The 22,408-nt window shown below is 54.7% G+C and overlaps 1 protein-coding gene across 2 annotated transcripts; it reads left to right on the plus strand.

Annotated features, from left to right (window-relative positions):
• On the plus strand, positions 1-21,874 carry MICALL1 (MICAL like 1). Of its 2 annotated transcripts, XM_054204078.1 has the most exons (16): positions 1-207; positions 6,855-6,903; positions 8,775-8,916; positions 10,042-10,145; positions 10,863-10,999; positions 13,322-13,902; positions 14,435-14,498; positions 15,601-15,986; positions 16,328-16,806; positions 17,291-17,425; positions 17,753-17,879; positions 18,238-18,328; positions 18,700-18,773; positions 19,124-19,238; positions 19,575-19,621; positions 19,941-21,874. In XM_054204078.1, the coding sequence occupies exons 1-16, from the start codon at positions 62-64 to the stop codon at positions 20,060-20,062; spliced, it is 2,799 nt and encodes a 932-aa protein (XP_054060053.1). In that variant the 5' UTR covers positions 1-61; the 3' UTR covers positions 20,063-21,874. The 2 variants fall into 2 exon arrangements, with proteins under 2 accessions (XP_054060053.1, XP_054060062.1); XM_054204087.1 differs by lacking the exons at positions 1-207; positions 6,855-6,903 and having other exon boundaries at positions 8,777-8,916; positions 10,046-10,145.
• Positions 21,875-22,408: the final 534 nt, after the last annotated feature.

The following is a 22,408-nucleotide window of genomic DNA, read 5'->3' on the forward strand; positions in this document are numbered from 1 at the left end:
CCTGGGCTGGCGGCGGCGGCGGCGGGCGGCGGCGGCGGTGGCAGTCGTAGCGGCCGCCCCCATGTCGGGCCCGCGGGGCGCCCTGCAAGCCTGGTGCCGGCGGCAGTGCGAGGGGTACCGCGGCGTGGAGATCCGCGACCTCAGCGCCTCCTTCCGCGACGGCCTGGCCTTCTGCGCTATCCTCCACCGCCACCGGCCCGACCTGCTGTGAGTCTGGCGGCGGCGGCCGGGTGCAGGCCGCGCGGTCACCGGCCTCGCCTCGCCCCGCCTCGCTTCGCCCGGCGGGGCCCGGCTCCGGCCCGCGGTCGCTGGGGGGGAGGAAGAGGGGGGGGAGGAGGAGGAGAAGAAGAAGGAGGAGGAGGGGGTGGCGGCGCCGGGAGCCCGGTTTCTGGAGGGTCCGAGTCCTCTGTGCCCCTTTGCCGCCCTGCCGGGGGGTTCTTGGGGAGCTGGAGGCGCCGTAGGGAACGGCTCCAGGCTGGCCGGCAGGGAGGGACCGGGTCTCCCGGTGCATAGACGTGGGCAAGGGCTCGTGGGGCGGGGAGGGGGGGGGGAGCTCAGAGCACAGCAGTGGCTCCATCACTTTCCAAAATACTGGGATGAAGGATGCCATGATTCTGGAGCGAGTCCAGAGAAGGGCAAGGAAGCTGGTGAGGGGTCTGGAGCACAAGTCCTACGAGGAGCAGCTGAGGGAACTGGTGTGGTTCAGCCTGGAGAAGAGGAGGCTGAGGGGAGACCTTATCATTCTCTACAACTACCTGAAAGGAGGCTGTAGCAGGGTGGGGGTCGGTCTCCCAAGTAACAGGCGATAGGACAAGAGTAAATGGCCTCAAGTTGTACCAGGGGAGGTTTTAGGTTGGATATTAGGAAAAAATTTTACATTGAAAGGGTTATCAAGCATTGGAAGAGTCTGCCCGGGGAAATGGTGGAATCGTCATCCCTGGAGGTATTTAAAAGATGGGTAGACGTGGTGCTGAAAGACATGGTTTAGTGGTGGTTGTTGTCTGTATTAGGTTGATGGTTGGACTCGATGATCTGAAAAGTTCCTTCCAGCCTAGACAACTCAATAATTCTGTCATTCTGTGTTTCAGTGGGCAACCTTCTAACCTGGCCTCGCAGACCCACCAAGGTCAGGGTTAGCAGGAGTCATGTGGTTTAAGGCTGAGGAGAGCACGGAGGTGGGCTAGGTCCAGACTTGAGCTAGCGTGCTGCCGTACACCCCACTGGGAGTGGTGCCGGCCAGGGAGGAGGCACGGTGTTGGCAGCTGGGCATGGGGGTGTTTTGCCTCTGCGAGAGGTGGGCATTCCCACTTCCCCAGGCCCAGAGTCCTGCCTGGGACAGGGACATTCCTGTCTGCCAGAGGCAGCCACTTGGAAACATGCAGAGCCCTGTACCAGGTTGCTTCTTGCATTTGCTTCCAGCTTGCTGTGGATGCCGCAGTGAAAGCAGGAGGTAGCAAATACCAGCAGGAATGTCAAGCCTTGCTAGCCTCCCCCGGCAAAATGGCTTGGAGTTGAGTTTCCTCTGGCCGCCTCCCTTTGGCAGGGTGGCTCCGAGGGGGAATATGGGGTTCAAGAGGCAGACGGCGAGTTTGGGATTGCTTGGGGGCACAGTGTCAGGCTGGAGAAACTGGCTGAGCAGCTGGAAGGAATCTGCCCCAACCTGCCACCATAACCCTGCCTGCCCCGGCGCTGCTGGCAATCCACCTCCCATCTGCTCTAATCTTTGGTAGCCCTTGTGATGCAGGTAGGCATCGCCCCACCTTGCCGTGCCTCCGGCATGCACGCGCTGCTTGCCCGTCAGCAAAGCCTGGTGGTTGTGTCTCCTGTCACATTCTGCTCCAGGACTGGTGGTTCTTCCTCTGAGATTGCCTGAATTGACCAAATCCTCTTTTATCGGCTGGCCCTGGGATGGCCTTTTGTCACGACAGTAACAAAAAAGGCTATCTCTAGCAGGTAGAGGGTTGGCAGTGACGCTGCTGTGGAGCTGTGGTACCCATGAGAGGGCAAAATAGCCCCATGTTCTTACAGACTAGAAACCGAACTGCTGCCTGCTGTGTTTCAGGTGGCTGCCACAAAAGCCTCAGCGTGGCTTTCGGGAGCCACCGAGACGTACGGGGACTTTGTATTGCTCTGGGTCTTGATGGAGCTGAGTGGTCATGTGTCCCAGCAGCTCCTCTGTGGTGTAGCTCGCTCTGACCAGCTGGGCCAGAGCCTCTGAAAACTCTCCTGGTTGCAAGGCTGCTGGAGGCGGAGGAGGCAAATTAAGGACAGGAACACCAGCAACTCCTGTGTTTCTGAATTTTTTAAATTTTATTTTTGGTGAGTGGCACAGCAGCTGGGAACTGCAAAGCAGAAGTTCAGCAAAAGCTTACAACCAGCACCGCTAAAACCAGCTTTCCCGTTAACCATATTTACCATCCCATTAAGCAGCAGCCACTGCTCTTAAGTTGTCAGTGGGCTTAAATCTGCTCCTGGCAGATGTCCTAACTAAATGCTTCACAGTTCCTCTGCACGAGCTGTATTGTAGAGACAAAGCCCAGGGCCTTACAAGGACATGGCATGTTGTAGAAGGATTTTTTAGAGGGTGGTCAGGAGAGTAGCATCATTTCATCTGATTCCAGCTTCTTCAGCCTGTCCCAATTTGGAAGTGGGAAGATTGGATCAGTGGCAGTAAATATCCTGACGGCAGAGGGAAAAGTGGTTGCCCTTCTTTTCTTCTAAAGTGCTTTCAGTCAGCCCAGTAATGGGACTTGGCAGGGATCTGCGAGTACGTTTCTGACCTTGCGTGGTCTTCCTTTGTGCGGGGATCTCCTGGCCTGTGTGAGGCGGCCGCGCTGCTCCCCAAAGGCTGAAGTTCCTCTGTACTCGGCTGCTTCCCTGCTTCCTGCTGGCTTCCCCTTGGGCCGCAGAGGGGAGGAATGAGTGCATCCGTACAGGAGCTGAGCTGGAGCTCTCGCCTCTACCTGTGTGGCACTGCTCCTCTGGCACCATGTTCCTCCAGGCTTTCTTTTGCTGCTGTGGTGGCTGTTGGTCTCTCCTGCTTGTCGGACCCTGCCCGGATGCCCCCCTGTTGCACTGCTGTGATGGTGGGTGACACTCTGGGGGAGGCTGTCATGAAAGGCCATAGGGGTAAGTGAGGTCGAGGACAGTTTTCTGTACGACCCTTGGTTTGAACACAATTGTCTTGGGATAAGGCAGGTGGCATCAGAGGGATGCTCCTCTGGTGAGCTTCAGAGCAGCTCCTGCAGAGCTCTTGGAAACAGTCGGGTTTTTTGTGTTTTTTTTTTTTTCTGAAAGAAGTAGACTGGAAGTGCTCAGTGTCTGCTGAATCCGGCTAAAGGTGTCTTGAACTGACCACCAAGGATGAGGTGCATATCTGCAGGACCTGTGTGTTGAACCATGAAGCTGAAAGTCCCTGACTCTAGCTCCGCTACTGTACACACCCTGCTTGGTTTCACGGCCTTTATCTCCCAATCAGGGAAATGGGAAACCTGGATTTAGCCTTTGACTACGCTGCTGGCTGTGTGATCTTGAGGCGAGACATTTAATCTCTTCTTTTCCCTTGTCAGTTAAGCTGGAAGCGTCCAGGCCAACTTGACAGTGGACCGTGGGGATTAATGAGTTTGTTTGCTCAGTGCTCTAGAAATCTAAAGCACGAAATTAGTGTTTACAAGGCATTTGCCACAGCTTAGTGAAGCAAAAAGCATCTTTTGGCATCCCAAGCTGTACAGCCTCCCTGGAGCTCAGGGGAGGTTCTTGGCATCCTCCCTGACCCAAGAATAAGAGAGCATGGCACATGCCTTTTGAGTGCTGAGAGAGATGGAGGCTTGAGGAAAACAGGAGATGAGAGCCGTGCATTAGAAACGTTGGTTTGTGTCCCCAAAGCCGTGGGTTCGGTTACAGGCAGCATCACAAATCTTGTTTGTTCCTTCCCGTGTACTGCCTGCATTTCCCTGACAAGACCTGGAAAGCTGAAGGGCCTATTATGCGGCGCTGCCGTTAAAATGCTCATGATTTATATTTGAGGAATCCAGGAATTTGCTCTGGTTTTAGCTGTACGGCACACCCTTCCCCCTTCCCTGGGTCTGCTGTGCTCCCTGGCAGCTGCCCTAAACCCCGGAGCGCTTAGTGGCTCTGTATGTATCTAATTAGGTAAGCGCTTGGGATGTTATTTGCATGGAAATATTACTCCAGGATATGCTGCGACGCTGGGGCTTGCTGAGTCAAGATGGTTGTTCGACTGGGATGGCCGGAGTCTCGCCTGTTCTTACATCCGATCCCTCGGACTGGTGCGTTGTCAGGAGAGGAGCCTGAGCAGGGCTGGATGAAAGGCTGCTGAGATCAGGGCAAGGAGATAATGTGACATGTGGCCGCGTGTCACAGGGCTGCAGGATGGCAAGTTCTGGTCTTTCTGCAGAGGAGGCAGTTTATAGAGAGAAAAGGGGTGTGCCTGGGGTGGCTTTTCCCCATGCCTGAGAGGCCGTGCTCCTTGTACGTTGGTACGGGGAACGTGCCCGGAGCCGTGGGGATGCCACACAACAGAGCGGCACATGGGATGGTGCAGACCGTCAAGGTCCTGCTTGGCTTGTTTGGAAAGGGAGCTGGAAAATGCAGTGGAGAGGAACCGAATAAACTGTGGTCATTAAATCACTGTACTGATGGACTTCAGTATCTCAGGTAAAAGCTGAGAGTCTGCAATTCTGCATTAGGGAAAAAATCTCCTTGTATTCCCTTGCTGCTTGATAGCCCCCCTGTTACCTCTTGAGCTTCACATCCTCTCTGCTGACATCCGCTTTCCCAGGCAGATTTGCCTCGGTTTACTAAAAAGGCTTTGGTTTGCTGCGGCAGAGTGGAATGGACACGAAGTTTTGTTTGTCAAAAAATACTATCCCAGCCCGGGCCACCAAGGAGTATTCAAGCTTCCAGCTGCACCACTCCCATATCCTGAAAGTGAGGGCATTCAAAATTAAGGTCATGAATGTTTAGAGGGCAGTTGATATATAACTTTGCTGTCATCGCTCCTCCTGTGTTCCCAAGCTGGTATTTTCTTTAAAAGGAAAAGAAAAAAAAAAAAAGAAGTAAGGTTAAAGGAGTTCTCTAGGCCAAAAAAAAAAAAAGAAAAAAAGAAAAAAAGACTTGGGGAAAAAGCATCTCCCAGTGGAAACTAGTCATAAATACAAAAAAGGCACTAGTCATCAAAATACATCAAAGCTAAGACTGTGGCTGAAGCCTTTTCTCACCAGTGTGTAGAGAGGGAAAAGTTGCGGTATTTTGAGCAGGCCGAGTTCTGTGCATGTATTTGCATGAGCCTTCGGAAATGCGCTTAAAACCTGTCTTCTCTGTGTGTGCGCCGCGTTTGCTCCCGCAGCAGCGAGCGGCTGCAGTTTCATTTATCTGGGAGGAAACGGCACCAGCAGCCTCTCGCTTTTGAACGGCGGAAGCGTAATTTTATGGTGTCGCAGGCGGCTGGGAAAATCTTCCTGAGCTCGTCGCGGACTTCCTCTGCAGCATCAGGAAAGGCGCGCGAGGGGCTTCGAGAAGGAAGAGGCCGGTTGCCCTGCGGCGCGGCGCCGGGGCGAGTTGGCTCCGTGTTACAGGAAAAGGCAATAAAATCCAAAGGGGGATGGAGGAAGGGAGGGCTCACGCAGCCCCTCTCCATGGGCTCACGGCTGAGGATTCGCCTTCTCGCCCAATTCCTGCATGTCGCCTTTGTGGCTGGGGGGGACGTTCTTCGCCCCCTAATCTGAATTGTCTTTCTGGGTTGATCTCCCAAGCCTTGGCACCTCTCTCTGGGCCACTGGGGTGGCTCCACCTGACCCTAAGCCTCTCTGGGTTGTGTCCTCCTCCGTGAATCCAGCTCACAGGCACACTGAGCTGCTGCATGAGGGGGGTTTTTTTTGGTAACACAGCTGAGATCCTTGGCAGGAAGGGGCTGTAATCACTTTAGCGTGATGCTGTTTTCACACATTATACCCACGCACACATGCAAAAGGCGTAACTAACTCCTTCCTGTATTTCTCCCCCTCTATTGAAAACTTGAGGACCGCTTTTACCCTCTACCCTCTGCTCCTCTGATGAAGGCAGCTAGTCAGTCCCTGTGGCTGGGCTGATTCGATCCCCCAGAGGGATCCAGGGGAACAAGTGAAATGCCACAATGTGCCCGGATTGGGAACTTCAAGGGTTCTTCTCTGTGCTCTGACCGCGTTGCATTCAGCAAGCTGCCTCGCTGTAAAGGCTGCGGCTGAGGACGGTTTGCTGGGTACTGTGAGTGTTGGGCGGCAAGTGAGGACAGAAGTGCAGTTTAAGACCTTCTGTGTCACCCCAAATCCCGGGGTGACCCCAAATCCCTTGAGGTGGTGCGGGGGGGTTTGTCTAAGGACCTTCGTAGGTGGGAGAGATCTAGCACAGGCGACTCTTTCTCTTGAGGTGGGGGATCTGCTTCCCTGTCCTCCTCCACTGTTGTGCTGGTGGCCTCGGAGGGACAAGTTTGGGGTGATGTGCACCCTGTCGTGCAGCAGTGTGTGGTGCTAATTGGACCATAGCCCTGGTATTTCAACAGCCTTTAACCGTGAGGGCAGAACAAGCAGGTAACGAGAGACAAGAATAACATTTTAATTTCCTGGCCACCACCCATTTGGGACTTGCGTTCTTTTTTTAATTACAGTTTCCCTTTGGTTTCTTTTGTCCCTTTTCAACCTGAAATCCGGTTTTCCAAGGTTTTGTTTATCTGTGGTCTTACACGTTGAGTTGTAATGCCCCAGGAAGGTTGGCTGTCCTGAGAACCTGCAGGTGGTGGCATTGGGGCACTCTTCCTCTGCATCTCATGTGGCTTTTTTGTGCTTTCTCTTTTCCAGAGACTTTGATTCCCTCTCCAAGGATGATGTCTATGAGAATAACCGCTTGGTAAGTCCCTATTATGCTGTACACAAAAAGAGGAAGGGACATTAGGATGACTAGATGGAGGTCATATAGTGTGGGAGGACTTCGTGACGGTGGTGAGGGGGTGAGAAAAATCTGTGTTTGTAAGTAGCAGGCATGAGCTTCTCTGGAAACATAAGGGAATCTGAAACATCAGCTTCCAGCGTGGACTGCAGAGAAGATAAGATGGTTATCCTGGTAGTTGCCAAGACAACGTCTCAGGTGAAGATTAAAATGGTGCAACATCTTCTTGACCTCAGCTGTTCTAGACTTGCAGGCAATGGAAGCAGGAAGCTAGTTTTACTCCAAGCATAAGCAGAGAGGAAGGTTGTGCTGGACCTTGTCTGGTCTGCAACGTTCCCCTCCGGCTTGGGACAGCTGGAGCCAACAGCAGAAGTAGACAGTGGAGAATGGGAAGATGGACAACACCAGGGGCTAAGTGTAGGACAGAGCAGCAATAGCCTTGTTATTTTGCTGAGAGAAAGACCTAGTTGCTGCAGGTTCTATCTGATAGTCCATGGAGAGATATGGGCCAACGCTTTCCCAAGATGAGTTGGGTTAGGTCATTTGGGTTTTTGGGATTAGGGCTCTCCAGTTGGGTCCTGGCCATGCCCTTTCCTGGACTAATTTGCCCCTTTCAGCCATTAGCAGCTATCTTTTCCCACTTGAGAGCCATGCAACAGGTTTCTTGCCTAAGCTTGGGTTTCTCGTTGCTCCCTGCTGCTTGCAGCCTTGTGACCAGCAAGGCTCAGTCCAGAGAACCAGCTTAAGGTCGGGCTGAGCAGAGCTGGGTGTCCACAGTGGGCATTTTACACCCCCAGTTACTGCAAATAGCCATTTTCATTTACTTCTCCATTCCATTTCTTTGGATCCCACACCCTGCACAACGTCTTGCGCCCCAGAGACCCTGCACTTTCAGTCTTTACTCACACCCTATACCTGGTACCTCACTATTCAGTGCCCACACCACTCCCATCCCCTCCTGACTCGCTTTCTCTTCGGTCCCTGCCGTAGTCTTGCATCCCCTCTCCCTTGGAGATCATTGCGGTTACACTGCCCTCGGCACAGCAGCAGGATGGCTGCCGTCTAACCAGTAATCCACATACACCACCAAGTGGGAAGCTCTCAAACAGTTATTTTCTTCCTTCACTACTTCCTTTCAAGTAGTCGTGTATGTAGTTGTAGGAGCTGTGTGCTTCTTATCACAACGTCCTTGTCGTTTCTGCTCGCTGAGACACAGAAGAGCACTGAAGTGGCTTGTGCGTGGCAGGCTGCTGGCTGTTGAACTGAGAGGGCTATGTTAATGGTGGGAGGGGACGAAATGGCACCTCAGAGCATGAAAGGATGGGCAGGGTCAGTGTTTCTGTGGGGTGAGCATTTGGGGCGGCCACGGCTACTGCTCAAAAAAAGCTGGTGTTTGGCTGCATCGCTGGAATGATCTGCCAGCCCTCGGCCCTTCGCGGTGCCGGCTCTGTGTTGGGCACTTGTGTGAAGGCATTGATGGTGTGCCTACTTCACGGGTTGAAAAAACACTGGCTATTTTTCCAGTGAAAACAAGCCTCCTCGGAGTTACCCTCCCTGTCCCAGTGCAGCAGCCGAATGCCAATACCCCTCAGGTGGGAGCTGTAGGGGCACAGGCAGCTGAAATGACTTCGAGGAAAGGGCAGCTGCAGCAACTTGTTCCCTTGCTTCTGATGCCGCCTTTCCGTTCAAGTGGCATGTGTGGGAGCCACTGTCAGGGATGTTATAGGCTTACTACTTAACCTTTCCAAGGGCCTTTCCAACTTTATTTCTCTGTTATTTTTCAGAGAGCATCAGTTTTCTCTCCTTACCATCTCTCTCTGCTCTTTGTGCAGGCCTTTGAATTGGCAGAGCGGGAGCTGGGCATCCCAGCCCTGTTAGATCCCAATGACATGGTCTCCATGAAAGTCCCTGACTGCCTCAGCATCATGACTTACGTGTCTCAGTATTACAACCATTTCAACAACCCCAGTCAAGGTGAGTGTCCTCCCACCCCTCTGGCTTCCAGTTCACCCCCACTTGAGCACAGGAAACCCAGCATTATCTTGTCCTTCCCCCTTCCTATGGCAAATGGGAGCTGTGTGTGTTCATGGGGAAGGGGGGTGGAGTGGGTAGTACCTCTCTCTCCTGGATCTTGCTGGTGCTGGTGAGGAAGGCCCGTAACGCTGAGTGGAGTAGGATGAGGTTTCACAAGAGGTGGGGAATGATTTAACAGCTCAGGCTGCAGGAAGAGGAGCGCCTTGTTTCTCCTCCCTCTGCGCTGCATTCCTGGTGCTTGGGTTGGGCCACCACCCCTGGTGCTCCTCAGACCCCTTTGTCATCTGCTTTCACCCAGTAACGTGGGAGAAAGCTAGATAGGCAGCCTGTCTACTGCAGCTAATTTTTATCACATCGGTAAGTGTAAAGCGACTGGAGGACAGGGAGGGGGTCCAGGGTGGAGTGTCTCAAATCAGCCCATCTATCCTTGCAACTGCAACCTGAGCTGGGCACTGCTCTGAGACAGCTCTCCCAGGACATTCCTCCTGGGTGGAGACTAGGGCTCCAGGTCTCCTCTGCTCTGCTCTCTAGCCGCAATGTCAGATAAATCTCTTCCACGTGTGTATGCTTCTCCAGGGATGCTGGCCTCCCAGCCAAGGACTCCCACTGGGGACTGGTGTGTGAGTGCCAGCCCTGACAGACAAGGGATGCTTCACAGACCTGCTGACAGCCTGGAACCCCTGGGGACCAGCGGGTCACAACAATACATCAGCAGCTACCAGGGGTGCTCTGGGCTTTACGCATTGCTTAGGGAGATGGTTACAAGGAAGCCAAGCAGCATTTCATGAGTAAATCAAATCACAGTGAGAGGCTGGTGTCCCTGGGCCGCAGAAGGGGGATCCGCAGCAGGGCCAGGCTCTCTGGCAGCCTCGCAGACAACCCATTATTAGACTGTGGTTGTCCCTTCCACCTAAAATAGGCACTGAAGTGTCGGGAGCAGCAATTCCTGTCCTATGTCACAAGGGTAGATGACTTTTTTTTTTTTTTCCCCTCCCCTTCCCCCACATGGGTGGTGTGAGTCACTACTCCTCTTGGTGCCTGATCCTCCTTGACTTCTGCCTCCAGCCAGAGTCCCTCCGCCTATGAAGCGCTCAGCTTCTGCCTCCTCTCCTCCTCTGCTGTCCCACAAGAAGCCCGTGGCTGCGGTCGAGAGTTCCCCGGCACCACAGGTACCGCATTTCTTGATTCAAAGCTGTCCTGAGGCAGTGATGCTCCCTGTGCTGCGGGTGAGGAGGCGGGAGAGAGTCCGTCACAGCGGGATGGATCTTTGCAGGGGGCTACCTGTGTATTTTGGAGTGGGAGGGTTGTTTGGGATTTTGGTGCCTTGTGGGTCCCAGCTGAGAGAGTGATTTCTCTTTAGGAGTCTGTGGACTGAAATTTGTCCATATCAGGCAAGAGTCTGGGCAGATTGGTGCTGGATGGTTCCTTGAGCCACCCAGGGCACAAGCACCCTCCTTCCTCTGGGAGGATAACCCTGTAGCTGAGGAAAGAGCAGGAATGCGGGATTAGAAGAACAGAAAAGATGCCTTTTTCTTTCTTGGCCCTTTATTTCAGGTGTTAGCAGATGTCTGGGGTAGCACATTCTCCAAAGAGACGGGGTTCCTCTTCCAGGTCCCTGCTGACTGTGGTTTAGATTAGTCCCTTTCACAGCCCTTCAGCCCTAGGCAGGGGCAAGGCACTGTTGGGAGTGGCCCTTTCTAATTTGGGAAGAGGCAGCCTGCCTGTCACTGGACTCAGGGGCAGCTGTTCTGTGCCTTGTCAGGCCCTGAGTATGCCACAAGTGCTCAGCAATGGCCCTTGCACAGGGAGCAGCTGCTGTGGAGGAGCCACGGGCTGGGGAGCAGCTCGTGGCCCCCATCCTGAGCTCCCCGTGCGTTGTGTCTCAGGACGATGCCCCCTCGGACCCGTCAGAGCAGTCCCAGCGCACCACGCTCAGCAGTACCTGCGCAGCCTGCCAGCAGCACGTCCATCTCGTCCAGCGCTACCTGGCCGAGGGCAAGCTCTACCACCGCCAGTGCTTTAGGTACGTGGTGGCCAGGCCTGGTGGGGTGGCAGCTCTCCTCAGCAAACTGGAGGTGTGTGGCCAGCTGCACCCTGTCTTTGTGTGTCCGTGTCCTTGGGCAACATGGAGCATCAATGGTAGTGCCTGAAATGATGCTGAAGAGGGTGCATTTGCCTGCCAGCCCCCTGTCCCAGAGGTCTGATTAACTCCTTGTTGTCCCACACTGTGCTGCTTGCCTCCCCTACTTCCTGCCTCCCCTCCTCTCTTGTGCTTTCCCACTTCACTGACTTGGGATCCCGGTCCCTTGTGCTTCTCCCACCTCCATAAACCCAGATGCTCTGCCTCTTTACCACCTGCATGCTCAGAACCCTCACCACCACCTTCCAATGAGGTCTAAGCCAGGACATCATCCTGCAGACCTCCTTCCACCTACACTCCATGTCCTCAACTGGATTTACAGGCTCCCACGCTGCCTGGGGTGGTGCTGAGCTCTCAGGGGAGCATGTGGAGAGCTGCAGACTGTTACCAAACTGAGGAATGAGGGATTAGACGTCAGCAGCTCTGTGGTTACTCCCTGGATGCAGGTCCTTACCTGCAGCACCTGTGAAGTCATTTCACTTTGCTTTCCCTGCTGTGATGATGAAAGGATGAGATCTCTCCTGTGGGTCACAGGACAAGAGCTGGCAAGTGGGCAGCTGGCATCTGAGAACAGAAATAGTGAGACACTGGGAAAGATACGGGAGGTCTCCTTCACCTGTATAAACAGTTCTTGCCTGAGCCAGCCGGGGATGTGTCATAGAAACAGTCTCGCAGGAAGAAGGCTGAGCTGGGGCACATCAAGCTTCCCATCTGCAGCTGTGGCAAAAGCAGGAGCTTTGGGCTGCAGGTGCAGCATTGCTCATGGGCTGGGAATAGGAGAGGTGCCACATCTGCCGTGGCACTTCAGAGTGATCAGTGACATCCCTGTAATTTTATCCTGAGTGTTTTGCCTCCTTATGCTTTTCTTGTCTTTTTTTTTGTTGTTGTTGTTTTTTTCCCCCTGCTGATCCATGGGCACTGGTTGGTTGGGAATGTCCTGTGGCAGTGTTTTCTGTGGGCTGATGGAGGTAAAACCAAGACAAACCTCTTTCTCCCCTTGTCTGGTATTTCACCACACCCCTTCTCTCCAGAGCCCCTGTGTTCTCATGCTTCTGCTCTACATTTCAAAGGAAATCCCAGCCAACTGGACACCCAGAGCAGAATTCCTCACTAAAACTATCTGCTTGCAGTGTCGGGCAGCCGGCTGCTGCGAGCGCCAGGTATTCAGACAAGAAGGAACAAGCTTGGTTTTCATAGGAGTGCTTGATCAGCCTCTTGCCCTTGGCTCTCTTTCATGTATGCTATCCGCCTCCCTTCCCAGCTGGAACAGGCCTGACTTGGTTGCCAGTGCTGCGCATTACGCTTGCGCCTGGAGGGCTTCGTTAGGGCGGATTCAAAGGCTCGGTGGAAAAAGAGTGGATGATCCAAGATGTGGCAGACAGTGAAGGACGGGGAAGCTATTAGCCCAGTTTCAACAGGGCAAAGCAGAGTGTAAGAATGGCCTTACTGTGTCGTTCCAGCCAAATGCTGTGACCCTGGTGGGGGCCATGGTCAGCACCAGCGGGGGTGAGCGTGAGACCAGGGTAGGCTTGTACACTGCTTCTCCTGACTACTCTTCAAGCCTCCAACACAGGGATTTCCAGAGTCGGAAATGGCATCATTTTGTTTAATACTCAGAGGTTGGGGCGGTTGTTTTATTTTTTACCCCCCCCCTAAATGTGTCTGATGGTTCTTTAACCTGCCTGGACCCTTGTCCCCCACAAGGCAGCCCGTAGCCCCCCCATGCCGGTTCTGAACCAGCAGCTCCCTAATTCCAGTTGATACTGCCTGTTTCATGTCTGTGAACAATTTATCCCTCTCCCCCTTCCAGGGCCACCTGTGATCTTGTGGCCTGCTTTTCTCTCCCCCACCAGCTGCATCTTTTCCAGGAAAACTGTGTTTCTACTTTTCCAGGTCTGGGAACCATGCTGTATCCCAATACCAGCTGTTGCCCTTCCACATTTATTAAATCCTTTCCGAGCTGAAGGAGGAATCCAAATGCACACAGTATTTGAGTTGTGAACTCCCCATGGGTTCATACAGTGGCATGGTGATGTTTCTCTGTTCCTCTCCTTTTCCGAGTGACTTACCCATGACCATGCTAGGATTTAATAGCAGGGGTGGGACTAACTCCGTGGCCCTGCAAGCGTCTGACAGCTGCATTGCCTTTCCTGAGGGGCAGGATGGCATCCGCCATCTCACAGGGCTCTCTCTTCTCATTGGCAGGTGTAAGGAGTGCTCCAGCACGCTGCTCCCAGGGTCATACAAGCCTGGATCAGAGGCAGGGACTTTTGTCTGCACTCAGCATCGTGGTAAATTGGCCATGAGTGGAAAGGCAGAGAGGAGGCCCAGCCCAGACCGACGGTTGCCAGAGCTGAGAACTGAAACTGGGGCTGGCAGCGTGGGTGAGGACACTGTCCCCGCAGCAGCGGAGGTGGGAAAGGATGATGGTGACTCCCTGGAGAGCGTGGCGGAGACGCATGTGCCCGCGGAGAGGCCAGCCAGCCCAGCGGAGAAGGACAGCCTGCCCAGCAAAGCAGAGACAGCGATGCCCCTTGCCCATGCAGGCAGTGGGGTGCCTGTCTCCCAAACTCCCCCCAGACCTCCCCTTCCCAGCAAGCCCATGGTGCTCACCCAGGACAAAGCGAGCTCACTGGACAGACGGCTCAGAGACACGCGGCCCACCCCTGCCCCAAGGAGGGCCACCGATGCATCAGCCCTCTCCCCTCCAACCTCTTACCCTGTCCCCCGGCCCAGGTCGACTCTCCAGGGCGAGGGCAGTGAATGTGGGCCTGGCATGGTGAACGGTAAGAGAGCAGGGCGGTGGCAGGGATTACCCTCCACCTCTGCAGTAGCTGAGGTGGTTGGCTGCAGGTCAGATTAGTTTTGCTCCTTCTCTGCAGCCTGATGTCCTTCTGCCTCCGAATAAATCTCAGGCTCGAACACCAAGCCTTTGATTGCCAGCCATCCCCGTAGCAGGAAGAGCAGCACTAGGTTTCTTGCCTGCCTGCTCCCTTGTAATTCTCTAGAGCTCGCAGGGGGATGCTGCCAGCATGGAGGGAAGGTGGCAGTGCTAGAGCAGTTCACAGGTGTGGGGACAGAGGAGCAGGTCAGTTCTCCAGGTGCAGCTCCAGGCGTGGGGTGGGGAGAAAAAGGCAAGGGAGATGTTTGGGGCTGACCGACTGCACCAACTGTGGGAGAAACGCCATGAAGTCTTCAGAGAGTGGGAGAGGAAGCCAGCCTTCCACAGGGAGATGCATGAGAAGTGCCTCGTGTTGATTTAACTTCTTTCTTCATGTCCTTTTGGTGTTGTGACAGTCTGACCCTGTGTCTTTCTAGGTAGGGTACCTGAACCCAGCCCCCCTGTCCCAAAACCCCGAGGGAGACCCTGCTCCTCTGATCGGTAGGTCCTTCTGTTCGCAGGTCACCTGCAATCCCCACAGCGAGGAGGGGCTGTGGGGATGGCTCAGCTGTGGTTTCTTCTCCCACCTCTATCAGCCCCTGCTCTTTGGAGGATGTGGACTATCATCAGGTCCCTTCTCTTACCTAACGGGTGCCCAGTACAGTCAGGCTGACAGTGTTTGTTCATACCTCCCAGGGTCTTTGTCGCTTAGGGTTTGTAAAGAGTTTGGGGACTTCAGAAAGGTGCTTCTGTGGCACATGCAGACTGCCAGGTGCCTTGTGAAATGGCCCTGCTTGTGGGTGCTGAGAAGGGGACACTTGTCTGCCTCATGGAGGGTTTGTCCCGGGACAGGTCCAGTGCAGGGATTTTGTGAGTGCCCATCTGCAACCTTTACACGTCCTGGGCTCTTACCCAGCTCGCTGGCGCTGGTTCATTCTTACCTGCTCTTGGGACGGAGGTTGCACAAGTGCCGCACGTGTGCAATGGCCAAGGAGCTGGTGCGTGCAGCAAGTGACAGCTGCTTTTCCGATGAACAGTGATTCACTGAGCCGTGGTGCGGGCTTGCCGTGGGCTCTGCCCCCAGAGGAGCAGTGGTGCTTTCTGCCACGGGAGTTGGTGAGGAGGAGTCTGTCCCTGGAACACTGGGACGATAAGGTGACAGGCAGCCCTCTGAAGTGTAGGAAGGGAGCGCGCCCACAGAGGGCAGGTATCTGGTTTCGACTCCCCCTCCATGCACAGCCTGGGGAGCAGAGCTGGGTGTAGGAATGGTGTTGGGGAGGGAAGAACAGCTGTACCCGTAAAGCTCAGCCTTCACTGCTGTTTAGCAGATGGAGATTGTAATATTCAGAAAACAAAATGCTGGGCCCAGCGGGCGAGTAAGGCAGGCTGTGCTTCCCTCAGGCACATAGGTTTGTCCGCAGAGAACGAGACGCTTTGTGTCTGGGGAAGACTAGAGCCACCCTTGGCTGAGAAAGTTGCTTCTGCATGGGAGACATCCTCTCCATCCATCCTTTCCCCTGAGGGCAAAGTCCCTCTCCAGTGCCTCACCCTCCCAGCTTATCTCTGCTCCCTGCCACCTCTGTCTCTTTCTCTCTTCTCCCAGTGCTGGAGCTGCAGCAAGAGCCAAGGACCCACCATGGATGGCCTTAGTGCAAGCAGAGCCCAAGAAGAAGCCAGCTCCCCCTCCTCCCCCGGGCAGTGGCCATGAGACTCCAAGCAGGACTTCAGAGGAGGAGGATGGGGAGGGGGTGGGGAAAACCAAGAGCGAGGAAAACAGGTCTGATGTCACAGAGCCCAAACCATACAACCCCTTTGAGGAGGAGGATGAGGAGGAAGAGGAGAGTGCTGCCACCCAAAAGAGCACGCCTGAGCAGGAGCAGAGTGAGACTGCTGCCAAGCCTCTCCACCCCTGGTACGGCATCACCCCCACCAGCAGCCCAAAGGCAAAGAAGCGGCCAGCTCCACGAGCCCCCAGTGCTTCTCCACTAGGTGAGCTTCCCTGCACCCTCTTACCTCTCCTCCATAAACCCTGTGCAGTCCCTTGGAGGTTCCCCCTTCCCAGGATGCCTCCCCATCACCCTGGCGGGCCAGGTCTTTATGCAGGGATGGTTGTGCTGGGACTTGTGTTAGCCATGTCCTCTCTACCCACTGGAGCATAACATTTTTGCAGGCAAGACCTTTTCTCTGCAGGGTCCCATCTGTCCTCTCTAAAGAGAGACAGACGCTGGTTCCCTTTGCACTTGTGACTGCCCCCAGTGTATACCACTCTCCCCTTCTCTCCTGGCTGCCCCACACCCCCTTCCTCCCTGAGTTCTTCCTTTGCTTTGCAGCCCACCACCCTATCTCCAGGCTGTCGCACTCCGAGCCATCATCCTCCACCCCATCTCCAGCCCTCAGCCTCGAGAGCATCAACTCTGAGAGTTCAGCCAAGGTGCTGGGCGACACCGATGAGGCCTCGGTTCCCAAAAGCTCTTCCGAGCCCACTGTCCACACGCCGACAGCCACCAAGACCTCTAGCACTGACACGCCGCTGGCCAGCGTCTCCTCCGGCGAAAGCCCTGCTGCCCCAGCCAGCCTCTCCACCAACTCCTCCTTCTCCTCCTCCAGCGAGCTGGCCAGCTTCAGCGGGGAGGCACAGACCAGCACCCCACACGCCAGCAGGAGTGTCTCCACCGGCAGCTTAAAGACCAGCCCCAGCCGGCTGCCCCCCAGGCCTCCTGCTGGGGCTAGCCCTACACCCATCCTCTTGGCTTCAGATGGGGGTGCTGGGAGCCCTAAAACCCCGTCCTCGCCCAAGCCACAGCTGAAGGTGAGATGGTGACCTGCCTCCCATACAGATCAGGAGCTTTTCTTCCCCATCCATCACTCAGTCACAGTGGGGATCATGAGTCTGGGCTTGCCCCTTAGGTAGGTTTGGTGTGTGACCACCTGAAGCAAGCCTCAGGCATGTACTCGTTAAATGGTGGCTCTGCTTGTACTCTGCCTGCCCTGTGTGCTAGAGAAGAGGCAGGATGTTGTGTGGTCAGAGGAAATAGGAAAGGAACTGTGAAGGAAGATGTTTCAGCATGCTTGTTGGAGAGAAGCTGGGGAGCTGATGCCAAACAGGAGCACGGCTGTTCTTTGCCCGGTGGCTAAGCTGCTGATGGAGATCAGTGCTGTGTTCCTCCTCTAGGAGGGTGTGGGGCAGGACAAACCATAGGGCTGCCCTGTCTACTCAGTCCCAGCTGTTGGGATGCTATATCCCTTCCCTTTCCTGGACCCTCACGTTATCTTCTTTTGTCCCCCAACTCCAGTCTTCTTGCAAAGAGAACCCCTTCAATCGGAAGCCGTCCCCTGCCGCCTCTCCCTCTGCAAAGAAACCTCCCAAGGGCTCCAAGCCAGTGCGTCCTCCTGCACCGGGTCATGGCTTCCCACTGATCAAACGCAAGGTAAAAGGGCCCTTAGGAGCAGGGGGGCAAAAGCCAGCTCTGTACTGTCCCCCAGGGACAGAGCTGTATATGTGCACCCTGCTGATAGAGGTGTGGGTGGGGATGGCAGCAGGTGGCTGTGGCTGGGGAGGAGGATGATGTCTAGGCTAGACCCCGTTGATGGCAGCACCATGGTCTCCCCTTGCTCCAGAGTGAGATGGGGATTTCGGATCCACGCTTAAGTAGACTGTTGTCCCCCCTGCTTCTGTTGGTGTTCATCGGCCTTAGGGTTACCCCTGGGAACTGGAGGTTGATGGTAATGGAAGTTTCTGACTTGTGGTTTGGCAGGTGCAGACAGATCAGTACATTCCTGAGGAAGACATCTATGGGGAGATGGATGCCATCGAGCACCAGCTGGACCAGCTGGAGCACCGTGGGGTGGCCTTGGAGGAAAAACTTCGCAGCGCTGAAAATGGTACATGGGATGGGCTGTCTGTGGATGTGGGGCAAGACAGGACTCTAGGGCTGCCCTGTGTCCAGCCAAGGAGATAGCAGTGGTGACTTCCTCCCTGCTGATGCTGGAGTTAGGAGAGCACAAGGGGCTGTGCTGGGCTCCAAGAATGGTCACAGCCATTACCTTGGACATGGAGAACTCCCTAGAGTGGAAACAGGTGGGAGAAGAGAGAAGGTTTCTCTGGGGCTCAGGAACAGGCTGAGGTCAGATTTTCTCTAGCCTAGTCCCTATCTCCTGGCTTGGCAGGGCCCATCCTGCTGCTGGGTGGTGAGATCCTGCAGGGATGGGGATGGCTCTGAATTGTCCCTTTGCTTGGCAGACAGCCCTGAGGACAGCCTGCTGGTGGACTGGTTCAAACTCATCCATGAGAAGCACATGCTGGTGCGCCACGAATCGGAGCTCATCTACATGTAAGTGTGTGCAAGTGTGCGGGGAGGCACCGATGCCTTTGCAGGGAGCCCTGTCTCAGCCCTCCTGAAATTGTGCTTCCAGGGGAGAGCCTCACATGGCCTCCTTCCCTGGAGAAGGGAAGGAAGGAGGGCAAGCAGACAAATGTATCCAAACACACTCAGAACTGACCCATGGCAAGTCACCAGAGCCCCTGCAGCATCTCCTCCAGGAAGGCCTTCAACAGCCAGGGCTGGTCCCTGCTGGTGTTTGGCTCCCTGACCCTTTGGCTCTACGGGATAAGACTTAGTTCTTTCCAGGCTCACCCCATACCTTGGGATGGGCCCCTCTGGAGCCTTGCAGTGGTTCCTGGCAGTGTCCCCTTCCCTTGCAGCTTCAAGCAGCAGAACCTGGAGCAGCGGCAGTCGGACGTGGAGTATGAACTGCGTTGCCTCCTCAACAAGCCAGGTAAATCATTGCTCTGGGTGCAGTTACCTCCAGTTTTCCCCTGGGTCTCATCTCGTGGGCCTCAGGTGAAGAGAGGCAGACCTTTAGGGATGCCAGCTCAATCGGCTGGCTTTAAAGCTGCTGCCCCATCTCATTGCATGCCCCCACCTTGTGCAGGGATGGGCTCCTTTTTTCCCCCAAGGGATGCCACCTACAGGGCTCTCCCTCCACAGCAGCGCTAGCCCAGCTGGCCCTGCAGCATGGCAGGGTAGCAGGGGATTGTGCTAGAGGGTCTCTCTCCCAAAGCTCTGAATTTCAGAGCTCCTTCAGTCATTTAATTGCCTGTCCTTCCTTGGGGTTTGGCTGGGTAGAGAAGGACTGGACCGACGAGGACCGAGGGAGGGAGAAGGTGCTGATGCAGGAGCTGGTGACCATCATTGAGCAGAGGAACGCCATTGTGAACTGCCTGGATGAGGACCGGCAGAGGTGAGTGAAGAGTGGGGTGGGCTGGAGGAGAGAAGCGTAGCCCCTCTGACTCAACGCCACACGAGTGTCTTGTGGGGGTGTCCCAAGATGTCCCTGTTGCTGACGTCTCTCATAGCCTTCCCAGTTCTTGTCTGTTTGAATGTTTGAATGCCTTGTGTGGGAAAGACAGGGCAGGACTTGCAGCACGTGGGATTTATCCTGCTGGTAGCAAATGCACACAAGACAGTGATGGATCTGCCCTCCATGGCTTATAAGTAGGAGGCTCTCCAGCCTTGAACAATACAGCAGCTGTTTTCAGAGCTGAATTGCTGACCTATTTCCCATTCTTTCTTTCAGAGAAGAGGAGGAGGATAAAATGTTGGAAGCCATGATTAAAAGGAAAGGTAAGAAAAAATCGGGAAGTTTTCTGGAGTGATGTTTTCACTGCTGACCCCAGCGAGGGGCAGCATAAGCCAGTCATGAAATTCTGTGCAGAAGGAGAGACTGAATCTATTCTGCGCAGACTCTGGAGCCTTTCCTTTAGGGCCGTTAAAGTTTGGGGCACAATTGTGCTGTGCGCCCCTGTTATCGTAGAGAGAAGTGTGCATACAGTGGAGGGCTTTGATTTGTGGCTCTCGCCTTTGCCCGTTTTCGTGCGTGTGTGTGTGTGTGTGTGCGCAACCATCAGCATCCTGCAGTAACAACCTCCCTTTGCAACTCCAGAATTTCACAAGGAGACGGAGCCTGAGAGCAAGAAGAAGGGCAAATTCAAGCCCATGAAGGTGCTTAAGCTGCTGGGCAACAAGCATGACTCCAAGAACAAGTCGCCCAAGGAGAAAAGCTAGAGCAGGGGAACACCAGCAGCGGGAAGGATGTGCTGCCCGACTGTCCTGGCCTCTTGGCAGCTGGCTGGGACACTGCCAGGAAGGGGGGCTTGTCTCCCTCCCCTCCCCTTGCCTCTCCCCCTGCTCCCTCCCCAGGCACTGGAGCTGCCGCCCCAGGGAGACACAGCCCTCTGCCCGGAGTGAGGGAGTCCGACCAAAGCGCTCCCCTTCCCGAGGCTGTGGAGGAGCCTGACTGTCCCCTCCGTGAAGCCTTGCTAACGAGGCGGGGAGAAAATGGATTTGCTTTACGGATACGTCGCCCCATTGCGTGTTCTTGTTATTAACTGAGAAGCAAGCCAAGGAGTTTGGTGTTGTGGGAAAACTTGCACTAACTGCCCCCCGTCCCTTCTCCCGCTCTAACTGTGACAGTTCCACGTGCCTCTGACTTCTGCCAGGAGGGGACTGGGCCTGCCTGTCCCTGCCTCCCCGCTCTCGTCCCCTTCCTGTCCTGTTTTTAACTTCAGGAGAAAACTCTGGCATTAGAATCAGTATTCTTTAGGTTTTACTGGCCTAAACTAAAATGTTAAGAAAACACTCCCGCATCACAAGGCTCTAGAGCCATAGCCAAAAAAATAACTGGTGCCCTATTTATTTTTGAGCTGTCCCCTCCCTCGAGCACCAGCGCTGGGTGGGCTCCGTTAGAGGGGTGAGAGGACCCAAGGGGATGGTGTACAGCTGCTAGGACGTAGCTTGCTCTCCCTACTCAGGACATCTTACCCCCCCCTGCTGCTAAACACCGCTGACTCTGCTGCCTTCGGGGGGGAAGGAGGAACATTCCTTTTCCACGCAAGGGCAGAAAAGCTCAAGACTGACTCAGTGCCAGCACGGGGCACTAAGCTTATGCCCCTGCTCACCAGTGCCACCCTTGAGCGGCTGGGGAGGGAGGCACGGTCACAACTGACAACTGACCTGTATCCAGCTTCATCTGTGTATACTTTAAAAAGTGTGCAGGGGTTGGCTGGTTATTTTTCACACCTCCTTTACTAGATGAATTCAAACCCACCCTAAAACTTTTTAAACCCCTTATTTTATTTGTCATGTGTGTGTGCGTGTGTGTACAATGGAGGAGGGAATGGGGGGGGCGGTGTTCTTCCAACCATCCCTTCTTCCTTCCATGTTTCTTTCCTGCCTTCTCCTCCCAGGCAAGGAGCTATTTATTGAATTATTGGATCAGTCTGAATTAGCGTCTCATGAGTGTCTGGTTGGTCAGCTGTTCATCATGCCTTCTCATTAGCAAATTAGACACAACCAGCCCCGAGCAAACTGCTGCAGTCCCTTCTAAAAACCCAACAGGCTTTAGCCAAAACACTCTCAGAGCCGTGCCTTCCAAGGTGGCTGGCGTAGCATTCTGGAAAGGGATCCTCATTTCCCAAAACCTGAGGGACCCAAGCCCCTCCTCAATCCCAGCATGGCCACCGTGGCTGGTGGGTGACACATGCAGCCCCACGCTGGTGAGACCATCTTGCTCTTGCCATAGCCCAGCAGGCTGATGAGGAGCAGTGGTAGGAGAGGGGAGATCGCAAAGCACAACTTTTCTCCAAGGAGAAACAAACCCACTTCAGAGCCTGCTGTCACGACACTGTTGCCAAAGGCCATCGGGATCGCTGCAGCCTGACACCCCTTGGCCACGCGCCCGGTCAGAACTCTGATTTGTAAATTATACTGTACTAACTCCGTGACTTCCATTCACCTGAACAGAAATAAAAGAAACAATGGATTTAAAAACCTATTGCGGCTTAGGTTTCTGGTTCCTTTGTGCGCTCTTGCTGTCCTGGGGACAGGGCATGCTGCCTGCCTTTGGGGAGTGGCTGACAACTATTGCTAACAAGCAGATGATGGGATCTTAAGGAAACCAGGGTGCAGATTTTATGCTGGGATTTATGCAGGAATAGCAGGGCATCATGCCCCGGCCTGCTGGAGGACAGAGGTGGGGCAAACAGCCATTTCCAGACTGCGGGAAGCCAATGGCTATTCTGCATACCATGCTTTCAGGAACCAAAAAACCACGTGCAAGGCCGCAGCAAAGAGCAGCAGGCGCTGGGCTGAAATCCCCTCTTACTCCTCAGCGCAGCTGTGTTCCTGAGTGCCTGCCCAGTTCAGCTGCTGCTGAGAAGTTTGCTGATGCACACAATCACGCTGACCTGCAGCAATGCCAGAGGCTTGTCCTTATGCAAGGCCACGCGGCTGCATCTTCCTCCCCGTCTTCTGCCAGCACAGCCATTCACAGAGTCACGGGGACAGGAGCGGGTTGTAGATGTGGGTCGTAACACATGTGTTATCACCACACTGCCACAAGAAACCTCCACC

Source organism: Rissa tridactyla, chromosome 1 (genome assembly GCF_028500815.1).
Source record: "Rissa tridactyla isolate bRisTri1 chromosome 1, bRisTri1.patW.cur.20221130, whole genome shotgun sequence".
NCBI lineage: Eukaryota > Metazoa > Chordata > Aves > Charadriiformes > Laridae > Rissa > Rissa tridactyla.

Coding starts and splice junctions, on each gene's coding strand:
- MICALL1 (XM_054204078.1), top strand. CDS start 62: ATGTCGGGCCCGCGGGGCGCCCTGCAAGCCTGGTGCCGGCGGCAGTGC. Junction 8,917..10,041: donor TTTCAACAACCCCAGTCAAG/GTGAGTGTCCTC, acceptor TTCTGCCTCCAG/CCAGAGTCCCTCCGCCTATG. Junction 16,807..17,290: donor CGCCCAAGCCACAGCTGAAG/GTGAGATGGTGA, acceptor CCCCAACTCCAG/TCTTCTTGCAAAGAGAACCC.